This window comes from Pelophylax lessonae, assembly GCF_965119305.1.
Source record: "Pelophylax lessonae genome assembly, chromosome: 11".
Taxonomy (NCBI): domain Eukaryota; kingdom Metazoa; phylum Chordata; class Amphibia; order Anura; family Ranidae; genus Pelophylax; species Pelophylax lessonae.
The window spans coordinates 159,665,992-159,679,591 of NC_138778.1; the positions used below are offsets into that span (position 1 = coordinate 159,665,992).

Here is a 13,600-nt window from a genome sequence, read left to right on the forward strand (position 1 = left end):
TCAGTGATTCCTACACAACTGAAAGATAGGAAGTCTACTTCTAGGAAGATCTACCGTCATGGAAAGCCTACATTTCGTGGTGTGAGTCGCTTGGTGTTCACCCTCGCTCTTTTTCAGTGGCTTGGGTCTTGACCTTCCTTCAACGGGGGTTGAGCAGAAATTGGCCTTGAGTACCATTAAGGGCCAGGTGTCGTCCTTGGTCAACACTACCGCCTTGGGATCTCAACTTGGTGCTTTTAGCTTTACAGAAGCCTCCCTTTAAAAATATTCAGGAGATTCCCCTGCTTACGTTAACCCAGAAGGTGGCCTTTTTGGTGACTATCGCTTCTGCGCGCAGGGTGATGGAATTGGCGTTGTCTTGTCGTTCCACTTATTTGGTGATCCACAAAGATAAGGTGGTTCTTCGCCCCTGTCCGTTGTTCCTTCCAAAGGTGGTCTATGATTTTCATCTGAATGAGGACATTGTGTTGCCTTCCCTGTGTCCCAGGCCAAAACATCCTAAGGAAATTGCGTTGCATTCCCTGTATGTGGTTGGGGCTATTTGGGTGTTCCTGGCAGCTACGGAGTCTTTTAGGAAGTCAAACTCCCTATTTGTGCTAGCGGATGGACCTCAAAAAGGACTATCTGCTTCTTTTCTGACCATTTCTAGATAGATCAGAAAGATGATGACTCGGGCCTATTTGATTAAGGGTCAGGTTCCTCCTTTCCCTGTGAAGGCACACTCTATATGGGTGCTTAGTGCTTCTTGGGCCTTCCATCATCAGGTGTCCGTAACGCAGGTGTGCAAGGCGGCTACTTGGTCGTCGCTGCACACGTTCACAAAATTTTATAAAGTGGATGTGTTGGCATCTGTGAATGCCTTTTTTGGTCTCAAAGTGTTGCAGGCTGCTGTTTGTCTTACTAAACAAACCTATCATGTGGGTTACTTTGCTTACATGATAAAGGGGTGTATGTGGGCGCTTCCGTGGGATGAGGACCTGGATGTCCGAGACGCTGCTGTATGGGCGTACGCTAAGCGTGGCATGAACTTCCAGCAACCAAGCTGGGACGCAAGCAGCCGGCATCTAGTGCGGGTGGATGGGGGACATCACTACGGACTCCAGCTCCTCATTTAACTCTTTATGGCTTACTTTTTAGAAGTGTTTTTAACCTTTTATCCCTCATTAAATTTGATATACTGCACTTGGAGGCGCCATGCTTTGTTTACATGGACAATGGATGCAGGAGAGTATCCAGCACTTGCATTTCAGTTTCTGCTTTTGGTTCCCCACTTGCTAAGGGAATTATTTTAACCACTTCTGGACCGCCCACCATGTATTTATTTACGTTGCTAATTTGAGATAGCTGCCATAATCCTAGTATTTTCTTACATGGCCGGCGGTCCGCTTTGACATAGTGGTCCCATCGGTGCATTCGCCACGGGATCACTTTTTTATGGTGCCCACCCCCCTCCCATCAGTCGTTTTAAAACTATCCGATCCGCTCTCCTGATGGGCAGAAAGTTGAGTGAGGGCAAGATGGACCCCACTCGACTTTATGCCCTTGGAGGACCAGAGCAACGTCAAACGTGGAGGCCTCGTGGTGCCGCGCAGAGCCGCCATTTTGCTCTAGCCTGTGTGTTTTCTATGCCCGGTGGCCATTTTGGCGGTGGTTTGCCATGGAAAATAGCGGTGGCCATGACAGTGGAGACCTGTGGGTGGCGATTTCAGGAGTGGAAGCCCCTCCTCATCCCCTGGTGCTAACTCCTGGATCTTTTCACTTCCTGATCCCGCACGGGGAGTGCAGAATTATCCTGGTGGCTGTAGCTGCCTGTTTCTGCTGGGTGGCGAGTCTGGTGGGGTTCTCTCCTGAGGATCGCTTGATGCTTGTGCCTGGCGACCAGGTGGTGCTACCAGTGCGGTGGGGGTTCTCCCTTTGCAGTGTTTTTACACTTTGTGGGGTCCACCTGGTGACTCATGGAGTCTTTAGAGCGTATCTCCCCACCTGATCCCCTCTCTTAAGGGGTACGGGGCCCTCCGGGTCCCAACCATCTACCGATGCACGGACGGCGGTCCTGGAGTCCTTTGGGTCCCGGATGGAGGTGGCTTTCGGGCGACGGGCTAGCAAAAATTGAAAAAGGTCAAAATCAAAAGGTGATCTGTGATGCTTCTTTGGATGGAGGTCCCCTAGTGGCTCAGCTCTGTTTCGGTAGTGGTCCTTCGGCGTGTCTTTTGGCTCAATTGCTGGTCTGGACTACTAAAAAGGCCTTGGCTGATCTTCCTTTTCAGGGAGATTGCCTATTTTGAGCTACCATGGATGACCTTGTCTGTGGTGGGGCATCCCCGAGGTGGATCTGTTGGCGTCTCAGCTCAAAAGAAAGGTGCAGAGGTTTGTTGCTTGGTTATGGGATCCTCTGACAGATGCCACAGACGCATCGGTGGCCCCGTGGAGTCAGTATCGTCTGATTCACGCCTTCCCTCCTCTCAGCTTCTGCCAAGACTTCTACACAGGATGGAGGCAGAAGGGATTTCGGTCATCTTAGTGGCTCCGGATTGGCCTCGTCAAACTTGGTATGCCGATCTGGAGTGGCTGGTTGCCCGACATTCCTTGGAAGTTTCCTCTCAGGGAGGATCTGCTTTCCCAAGGGCAAATCTTCCATCCTGCTTTAGTCACTGGCTTTGACGGCTTGGCTGTTGAACGCCAGGTGCTGAAGGATAGAGGTTTGTCTGAGTCGGTGATTTCAACGCTGCTAAAAGCTAGGAAATCTACTTCTACTTGGAAGATCTACCATCGTACGTGGAAGACGTACATTGCGCGGTGTGAGTCTCTTGGAGTTCATCCTCGCTCCTTCTCAGTGGCTCGGATCTAAACCTTCCTTTTAATGGTGGGGTTGAACAGAAATTGGCCTTGAGTACCATCAAGGGCCAGGTGTCGGCTTTGGCGGTCTTCTTCCAATGACCCTTGGTCGCGCACTCCCTGGTGCATACCTTTCTTCAGGGTGTCCAGCATTTGGTTCCTCCAAAACGGTCTCAATTGCCGCCTTGGGGCCTCAGTTGGTGCTTTCGGTCCTCCAAAAGCCTCCCTTTGAGAATCTTCAGGAGATTCCCTTGCTTACATTTTTTCTGATTTGTGTCGCCTTCCCTTTGTCCCAGGTCTAAACATCTGAAGGAAATTGCCTTGGCATTTTGAATCTAGTAAACGGCTAAATACACATTGAATTATACATGTGGAACTGCCTTACTGATCTGTAATGCTGTGCAACCACTGTTGTGACTCATACATCACTGCCACACAACACAGCCAATAGGGTGACTCCACTTTCCCTGTTGAGTTCAGAAATGCAGTTGTGTAATCTGAAATCTGCTGCTTGGGCAGTGAAGGAGCAACCACACACCAATAAGTCATCAACTGCTCTTTCTTCCTGTTGGCATGTTCACTGTTTAGCCTTATTGTAAGGGAATGTCAGAAGGCTAGTATCAAGACATTTATGTATCTGGATCTGAAAAAAACGTTTAAATTGTATGCGGTTGCATAAAAAAAAAAAAAAAAAAAAAAAAAAACGCCTGGAGTTTAGCTTTATAGAATGAGGCCAAAGTCTCTGTAACATAGACTATGCACAGCGAAAAAAGGCTGTGCAGTGTTATTGATGGAAGAGTCGGTGTGTAGTAAAACTTTCTGTAGATGTCATGATATTTCAAAATCATACCCTGTGACCATAAGGTCTTTTTTGAACCTTGAAAGGGCAATAATAGGCTTCTAAAGTGATTGGGAGAGCTGGTCAATAATGAGGCAATTTTCCAACTTGTTAGACTCTCCCTGCAAGTAGGCTTTCATCTATCATTTTTCATATATCATTTTCCCTTTCATCTGCTATAGAACAGAGGAAGGGATCAAAATGTTTCTTTGCAACACTGTTAGTATTGGGTGAGGTATTGGAGCAGCTTTTGCAAGTATGCTCCTTCAGGTCATTTCTTTGGAAAGTATTCTCCCATGCATGGTCAAGCCAGATCAACAGGTATATAAACTAAGGGGGAGATTTACTAAAACTGGAGCACGCAGAATCTGGGGCATCTGTGCATAGTAAGCAATCATCTTCTAACTTCAGCTTGTTCAATTACATTTTGACAATGAGCCCCCGTTCACATCGGGCTGATTTGACATGCGATTTGGCATGTCAAATCGCATGCCAAATCAGAGCCTATTGCCGGCAAAGGCACCATCCGAATCGGTGCGACGCTGGCTTTGCGGCACCACACCCATTCTCAAAAGTAGTTCCTGCACTACTTTTGGCGACTTTGTGGGCGATTTCAATAGACATCTGTGCATGAACCTCCTACAGATGTCTCTCAAATCACCCTCGAAGTCAGGCTGAATTGCTGGTTTGAAATCATGCAAGTAAAGCTGAACTCACACAATTTGAAGCATGCATTCAATGTGAACCTAGGCCAAAACCTGGAAGCTGTTTACTATGCACAGCTGCACCAGTTTTAGTAAATCCCTTCTTAAGCGTAGCACTGAAAAAACAAGGCATTACATTTTGTTCTCTCACACGTGTAATTTAGGTGGGACATACAAAGGATCCGCGAGCAGAGAATCTTGCAGCGTCTACAGCTGAGGATGTACAAAAAGAAGGGCAATCAAGAAAGTGAGCCAGAAGTCACATCCTTCTTTCCAGAACCTGATGAAGGTACGTTAAGCTCCTACCACTTATATGGTGAAATATGTCGCTGAGCTCTGTGTATTATCTCCACCCACTCTGTAGACTTGACTTAAAAATTGGTGAGGAGGGTATTGTTTTCAAAAATCCTTCAACTTTCTTCTGCTTATGGGAATCCTAGAAATCTCTGTAAAGGTTCTAGTGCTTGTTATGGCAATACCTATGAGGACCTTTCAAATATATATATTTTTTTGGCAGGGACTGCTTTAAAAAAAGTGTTTCAGAGAGGTATACCTATGTGCTTTAATTTATTGTCTTAAGGACTTGCACAGCATGTTTAACATTTGCTTCTTTTTAATCTCATGCAATTGGTTTAAAAGTTTGCTATGTGTAGACTCACTTTCTTTTTCTGCTACAGTGCAGTCTGTGTTGATTACCCCCTACCTCCCTGTCGTGGCGTTTGGACGATCCCTGCCTAAAATAACCCCACAGTAAGTACACTGTTCTCAATATTTTATCCTATACTGATTTTTTTATTTTAAGGTATATAATCATAAAAATTACTGTTTTCCAAAAGGCAAACACTATTGCTTTAACTACTTAAAAAATGGATGTGTTCGTTATCTCCCACACTAAATGGCATTTAACCATAGAGCATTGTGGCAGTCTGCCCAGTGCTTGTCTGCCAGACGGATTGTTGTGTTTTCCATTTTCTTTGGCACATGTGCAGGTTGGTACTGGGAGCACTAACAATACTGAACTACGGCTACTTTTACATCTGAGGAGTAGCATTCTTATATTTACTTTTGCTGTAGTCAGAAAATGCTGACTTTATCATTTACAGGTAATCTGTACTTGGGGAAATATCGCTGGCCACCCACGAATATTGGTTGTTTGGCTTTCTTTGGCTTTAATAATTTGAGTCACCCAACCAAAACCATTATGCATATTAGAATGATCTGATGAAAGTAGTGAGGCTGTTTGATCCCCATGTCAGAAAGTTGGCAAGAATTGAAAATTTTTTTTTTTAGAGATGAGCAGTGGCAGACTACATATGTAGTCCATGTGCAGTCATGCTTATACATCAGAAATAGTCTTTTTAGTGTTATATCTGATATCTGATTACTGACCCTCTCTGCTTTTTCTACTGTCTTATTTGAAAAAAACCTTGTTCTTTTAATACTTTTTTTTTTTTCCTGTAGGAATTTTGAGCTCCCCTGGCTGGACGAACGGAGTCGATGCCGTCTTGAAATGCAAAAGAAGCAAACCCCGCACAGGACACCCCGTAAATAGCCAGGCAACCCTTGTCTTGTTGACAACCTTTAAGTACTGAATTATATGCACTGCAAGTTGATGTGTACAAGACCCGAGGGGTTATTGTTGCCTTTCTTTTTACCCTCAAGCGTGGCCTGCAATGAATTTCAGACCCCACTGGCTTTGAAGTTATTCTTCATCATCAAATATGAATTTTTTTCCTTTCTTTTTGTGGATTTATGAATTTCCCACTAAAAGTTTTTAAATGCTTCTGGAGCAAAATATTGTCAATTTATTTTTATACATAAACTTCATAACTTTTTAGTATTGTCTTTATTGCCTCATCTATGCAGAGTATTTAGTGATTTTATTTTGTATTTTCTTCTCCCATTGGCTGTTCTCATTACAGTGTTACAACATAATGTTGTCAGGGTCCTATTCTGCTTAATGGTAGTCAAGTGCTTTTGTAGAGGAGTTACCCTTGTAGGACTCAAACAATGTTTGACATTTCATAGGAATACCTGTAAAATGTCACAGGTGTCCTGCAGGTTGCAGGAGTAAAATGTGGAAATTCCACTCTACCCCACAAAGCCCGACTACTTCTTGCCAGAATGTTAAAACAGCTGCAGAAATTTTGTCCACCATGCCTACATATGAGGCATGTAGAGACATTGCATTTTTTCCTGATGTCATTATGAATGCCAGTTTTATTCATCTTCCTCATACATCTTGAACACTGCTTCTGAGGGAAACTAAAGCTGGGATCACCTGATGTTAGAAACGGATTGAGGGAATCTATATAAAGTAAGCTATCCACTTTGGGTAGGCTAGCAATTTAGCAGGTATGCCGGTTTGTTTCTAACCTGTGCAACAGCATCCTCTTAAAGCGGAACTTCAGCTAAACTAAATATACAGTTGAACTACATATATATGACCTGTTTACTTGTAATTTTATTCAGCTGTTCTTTCTCCCTGCCACACAGTTTGAAGAACTTTGTTGTTTGTCAGCTCCCAGCTTTATAGCCTTCAGAATATGACTAATTCTCAGCACATTGCTGAAATTCTGAGATTCTCTTTGCTTTCCTTTCTTGTTATCTCACCTAAACACCTCTGGGCTCCTGAGCCCGAAGTGTGAAAAGCATTGGAGCGGATTATAGAGTACTTTCACTCCTTCTGATTTCTGGTCTGCAGAGATACTGAGAGGGTAAAAGACACATTATCACCATCCAACTTATCCAATTTGAAGTCACAGAAGTTGTACTTCCGAAGTCCACCATTCTAGTCTTGCCTCCACTTTCTTGTTACATCATGTGTTCTGGGTGTCTAAATATGACTGTGCTGTACAATAGGAAACCAGTGCTCCCACTAATCAGCAATAAGCCCCTGTTCACGTGTAGGGATTGTGGGCGGAATCACTGTAATTCTGCCTGTGATTCCGAAATCCACTGCAGTGCTGGCAAAACGCAGCAAGCGTGTTCGGCTGCTTCTCATTTTCAAAGGCATCTAACACGGTGTGGTATTGCTACACAATAAATGGCAGCGAAACTGCATCGCTGCGAAGCTTGTCGCCCAAAAAGGAGCAGGAGCTTTTGTTTTGTCCAACAAGCTTTGCGTGATGTGATTTGCCGCGATCACAGCACGATTTATCACGGGACAATCGTGGCAAATGCACACCTTTTAGGTGCCATTGAAAATGAATGGCAGCTGACACGTGTGCTACGTTTTTCCAGAATTTGAATGTGATCCCAAATCGCTCGATGTGAATGGGGCCTAACAGAACTGGTCAGACACCCCTTCTCTTATCCTCTGCAGTTTGAGGTGAGGTGTTGCTGTTAACTTGGCAATGTTAACATTCAGCACTGGCGTGTAAGAGCAGGAAGCAAGATGGCTATTCTGTGTGACTCCACGCATCCACCACGATTTCCTCTGTAGCCACCTATTGCAGACACAGGATCCCAGGACCACAATAAGAAGCTGACTGGTTCTAACTTTCCCAAAGAAAAGACAAACAACCATTTTATTACTGTCTGTGTCATCATTAAACCTTTCCCCTCATTGCCTGTCTTGCTGACAACCTGGCACAGCACAGGAAGTGAGGGAAAATCTTCTTTGGCACAAATCAGGCGAGTATTTCCCCTATTTCTTCTTGATCCAAAGAATATATAAAGCTTTAACTGGAGTTCCACTTTTTAATTTCTATTGACATTCATTCTCACAGTTGCTGCTAGTTCACTTAGTTTCTGTTTTCCCCTGTGATTAAATTGTCCACATTGCAGCCAACTCAACACGTTACCAACTCCACACATTACATTTATGTTAGAGATGAGCAAATCAGTCTTTAAACTCCTCCTTTTTCGGAAAATGACTTTTAATTGGCCCAATGTGTTTTGTCCGATCTGCAGAGAATCATGTCATTCAGACAATTTATTAACGGTATGCTTTTCTGCAAATTGGACACATCCGTATGCACACATTCAGGCAAATGAAAAGCTTGCAATTAAAAAAAAAAAAAATTAGATTTTTTTTAGATTTGAAAATGAACTTGCTCACCCTGATGCTTGTTAACCTCCATAATTTTTAGTGAACAGCTGTATGTTGCAGAGGGCATTCTTATGTGCTTGCCGCCTTGGTGTCAAAGCTTGTGCCCTTTGTTTGTTATAGAATAGTAGTGTGCCGCAACTATTTCCAGCCTCTGTTTTCTGCAGTGCTCTTGAAAACTGCTTTTTGAGTCTATTAAAGGTGTAGCTGTACATTTACTGCCTGGCACATCTTTTGGGTACCTGCAGGCCATCTTACTGGATATTGTTTCTTTTTTTGCTCCTATAAGATGAGCCCTAAACCCTGCAGATTGGACTTTGTACAGCTTCCAGCAGTACTACTTCTATTACTGATCATGTTCTGTGTCCTGAATTACTTCAAGGGAGCATGTTTCCTCACACTGTCAGACCCTGTTCTCAGAATCCATTAAAGTATAACTAAAGACAACCCCTTCCTTTTTAATTTTGGATAGGGTGGAGATGGTTTAGAACACCTGTCATGTTTTGCCCTAAAGTCTAGGGGGAGGATGTGTGGCCTTCTGGTTCCTTCCTCCCCTGTCCCTGGGGGGGGTCTCTCTTCGGGACATCCCCTCGACCTAGTATTCGGGGTCGCTTCGGCTGCCTAGAAGAACGGGGTCTGCCAGGCCTTCTGGTTAGGCAGACCATTGGAAACCCTTTGTCCCTGTCAAGAGCCTTGCGCCCCGGGGGATCAGGGTAGAGGTCCTACCCTTTCAGGGGGATTAGACAAAGCACACCCCTAAGTGCACTTTTTTGTGTGTGATCCTAATGCACTTTTTTGGTTCACTATCGGGTTTTTTCGTTGTAGTTTTGCACCACCGCGGATTACAAAAAAAAAAAACCTGTCAGGTTTTAATACGACTGTGCATCCGTTAAGGGGGTTCACTCTCTCTATTTGCCTTGTTTACTATCATTAAAAGTGAAAGTAAACGAAAATCCCAAATTTTGGGCTTTCCCCAAAAAAGTAATAAAGGGAAAATCTTCCAATGGACAAACTATTTCTGGTGACCTGGGGGTCCCCAATGGAATTCCTTTAATATGCAGGGATTTCCTCTAACTTCCTGTTTGTATATGAGACCGGAAGTGAAGGTAAATATCTGCAACGAGACACAGATTGCGAAATAAAAATCTGACGGGTTATAACCCTCACTTGCTCTATGCAAAATGAGAAAAAAAGTTTTGCTTATAGTTCTACTTTTAAAGCTGATCTCCAGCTTAAGTTTCTTTTGAAATAGTTTTTTTCAGGTCATGCTGGCCCAAACTATTTCCCTCATGTGTGGCAACTGGATGTGCTGTATAAACTGAATGCAGCCGAGGCTACATACAGTATACAGCACTGTATTCTGAGTGTGAGAGGAAACCTTCCTGTCTCACACCCAGAACATGATGGCATCGGTCTGAGTGGCACTTTCAGTGAATACATGGTGGCTTGTGGTTGGCTGAGTCAGAGATTGTGACATCATTAACCCAACTGACTCAGCCAGCCAATTAGAGAAAGCTTTCTATTAATTGATCTAATACAAAGCTTTCTATGAATGGTCCCGCTCAGACCAATGCTCCTTTTGTCCCAGGTGTGAGACAGGAAGGTCTCCTCTTGCACCCGGATCACAGTGCTGTATACTGTATGTAGCCTCCGCTACATACAGTTAATACAGCACATCCAGCAGTTGCTCATGATAGGGAAATAGTTTGGGCTGCTTTGGCCCAAACCATTTATTTAAACTTAAGCTAAAGCTGGAGATTGGCTTTTAAAGCAGAGCCCAGAATAGCTCTTAGAAGCAGCACTGCTGGTAGTTGTAATCGCTGGGCCTATGGAGTGTAGTAGTTATAGGGGGGCACACAGGTGCTTTCTATCCAGTAAAGTAGGCCATGTACCTCCAATATCTATGCCACAAAATTTAAGTAGGCTTAAATAAACATTTCTAACATGAAGGCTGCATTTGCTGATCTCTTTCTGATAATGCTAGTTGCTTGACTATTATACAGGGTCACTGAAACAAAATAACTATGTAAGATCAGGGAAGTGAGAAATTCTTATCTGCATATTTGTTCACAAGTTTTGAAGCCAGACTGTCAGCTTGATGGCCAGGCAACTAGCATCAAAAGCAATGGCTTTGTTTCTCTCATTAGAGGTTTTATTTAGGTAAAATTACAATACTCTTTTTAAATTCACTATTTTTATTTTAAAGGAGGTTTCTTTTTTCAGAGAGAGTGATTCCCTTGGGTTTTCTCTTTTTTTTAACTGTGTCATTCGGGAAGGATTCCCCCTATCTCAGACCTTGCTATTCTGCTGATTAAGCAGTGCTGTGGGGATACGTAGCATTCAGCACTTTAATTCCCCCACTCCCCCTCCTTATTCCCAGAATGCTGACACTGTGCCTACTATGAAATTAAATTGACTTCTTATGCAGTCTGTCCTTATTTGCTGCTAGTATAGAGAAAGCTGACGGGCCTAAATGCATTCAACATAAAGGTAGGTTCCCAGAAGGGGGGAACCCATCATTGTGTCATTGCTTGGGGGTAGAAGAGGTTTCCTACTACCCCATCTCTCTCTGGAAGTAAATTTCTATTTTATTTGTAGCTATTGGCTTCACGTTGTTCTGTGAGCTGAACCCATGTTCATGTTTCAGCTTCTTAATTGACATGCTCTTTTTTAATTGATGCTGGTAACGGACATATTATGGCATTATTTTTTACTGCTACCAACAGTAGAAAATGTTGTGTGCTCCAGGCCAGATCAGGATCTCTGAAACAGTTATTACCTCACTGAAAGCGAATGGTGTTTAATGATAAAGCAAACTGTTATCTTGTCCGCCTTGCTTACTGAAGACCGTTTTTAACCAAGTTTACGCACTGTGAAGGAAACCGCCCATGTACCGCCAGAGGGGCCTGCACTTCATTGTTCTACAAATGACGGGGGGTGTCGTCTGAACTATATGCCATCACAGTGCAAAAAAGCAGTTTACATTTTCACAAACAATTCACCTTTCTCACAATTTGTTTTTCTAACGTGTTAAATAATTTTTCAGTGTAAATATTTTAAAGATGAGAAATGTCTGGGAGAAATTATTTGTTTTTTCTTTGTAAATAAGAAAAAAAGCTTGGGGAGATTTAATTTGAGTTTATTTTTTCAAGGTTAGATCAGTATTGATGGGAGTACTATGAAAAAAATGTTATAAGCTTGTTATGTTTTGAGCATTGAAGAAAACCGTTTTTGTTACGTTCGTTTTTTTTTTTTTTTACAATAAAACTGGAAAACATGTTTGGGGATTTTGTTTTTACTATTTTAATGTCTGTGATCTGTTTTTTTTTTTTGTAATTTTTTTAAAATGTGTTAAATGATTTGTATGTTCAGCCACGGCCAAAAGTTTTGAGAATGACACTAATACTAATTTTCACAAAGTCTGCTGCTTCAGTGTTTTTAGATCTTTGTGTCAGATGTTACTGTGGTATACTTAAAGAGGAAGTAAAGTCTTATTTTTCTAAATGTACCTACAGGTAAGCCTATAATAAGGCTTACCTGTAGGTACTATGAATATCTCCAAAACTTGCACAGTTTAGGAGATATTCAGAGTGCATGCGGCCGATGACATTGGCGCATGCGCTCTAAAGGCCTGGCTTACTGTGCCAGGCCTTCAGAGCCCCTGCTGTGAACTGTGGCTCCCGCACGCATGTGCGTGAGTGAGGTCATCACGGCTCCAGACACTCACAGCGCCGAAGCCTGTGAACCCGGGAGAAACACGGGGAAGATGTCGGCTGCCTCAGCGTTTGTGCGGTTGCCGCTGGAGGGCTTCGTTCTAAAGTAAGTATTTCATAATGAAATAGTGGGCTTAAAATGTGGCATAGAGTGTATACAACCAACACAAAAAATCATATAGTGATACTGAACCACTCAGTGGTGATAAAAAACAAATGCATCAAAAGTCCATTTAAAAAAGCAATCTCTCAAAATAATGCATAAGCGTGATAACACACAGAAAAGAAAGAAGTGTCTTCCAATTGGACCGATGTGAGACAAATCAGTGAGACAAATGTGAATAAGATGGCCCCTTACCGACTGGTAACAAGAACCAGGGGCAATTAAATATAACCTCCACTCGTGCACAAAACTTGTCTGGTGTCACCCGAATGGTATGCGTTGCTTCTTACCAGAAGGGTAGGCCTGGATCCTCTGTTGGTATATGGGTAGTGTGGACAGTATCCAAAGTCAGGTTCCGACTATAAGGTATAGGTGTCTATCCCTATCCAGGGGCGTATCGCTCTCCTTTTAAGGACCGAGGCTGGATAAAGCTGTCTCAAATGAAGCTCCCCCAAAGTGGAAAGGAAAAATTGCCAATAGTACGTTACTCTTATTAAAACACTTTATTTAAATGCGATATTGCACTTACATGACATCAAATAGATAAGACAATAGGTTCCTGTAGCAGAACGTGGCCACCTGCAGCGCGGTCCACGAGGTGTGGTGGCTCCCACAACGTGTTTCTCCTTACTAGGCGTCCGCTGCTCCAGTCCCAGCCTAGTAAGGAGAAACGCGTCGGAGGAGCCATCACGCCACGTGAACCGCGCTGCAGGCAGCCATGTTCTGCTACTGGAAACTATTGTCTTATCCATTTGATGCCATGTAAGTGCAATATCGCATTTAAATAAAGTGTTTTAATAAGGGTAAAGCAATATTAGCCATTTTTCCTTTCCACTTTGGGGGATCTTAATTTGAGACGGCTATATCCAGTCTCGGTCCTTAAGGCCCCTTTCACACAGGCGGACCGTTCAGATCCACCTTTTCGTTTTTTTGGCGGATCTGTACGGTCCCCCCATGCATTCCTATGGGGCATCGGATGTCAGCGGAGACATGTCCGCTGACATCCGACCCGATCCGTCAAATCTGGACAGATGGAAACCCTATTTTCCATCCGTCCAGCGGATTGGATCGGATGAGAACGGACCGACGGTCTGTTCCCATCCGATTTCCCCCATAGAGATGCATGGGGAACTGACAGCTGTGTCTCCGCACATAGCCGAGACAGAGCTGTCATCCTTCTGCTCAGCAGGGGATCGGCGGATCGATCCCCCGCTGAGAAAAGCGGAGTCTGTTTGACGGACACAGGGTGTGAAAGAGCCCTAAAGAAGAGTGATACGCCCCTGGGAAGGGATAGAC

The 13,600-nt window shown here is 43.6% G+C and overlaps 1 protein-coding gene across 2 annotated transcripts in view; it reads left to right on the forward strand.

Moving 5' to 3' along the window:
- The window catches only part of MSL1 (MSL complex subunit 1), a 30,070-nt gene extending 23,859 nt beyond the window's left edge, over positions 1–6,211 (forward strand). For both annotated transcript variants that reach the window (XM_082271737.1, XM_082271738.1), the window contains exons 6-8: positions 4,542–4,666; positions 5,055–5,127; positions 5,839–6,211. In XM_082271737.1, the coding sequence (XP_082127863.1) occupies positions 4,542–4,666; positions 5,055–5,127; positions 5,839–5,929 (289 nt within the window). In that variant the 3' untranslated portion in view covers positions 5,930–6,211. The remainder of the gene's footprint in view (positions 1–4,541; positions 4,667–5,054; positions 5,128–5,838) is intronic.
- The last annotated feature ends 7,389 nt before the right edge of the window (positions 6,212–13,600 follow it).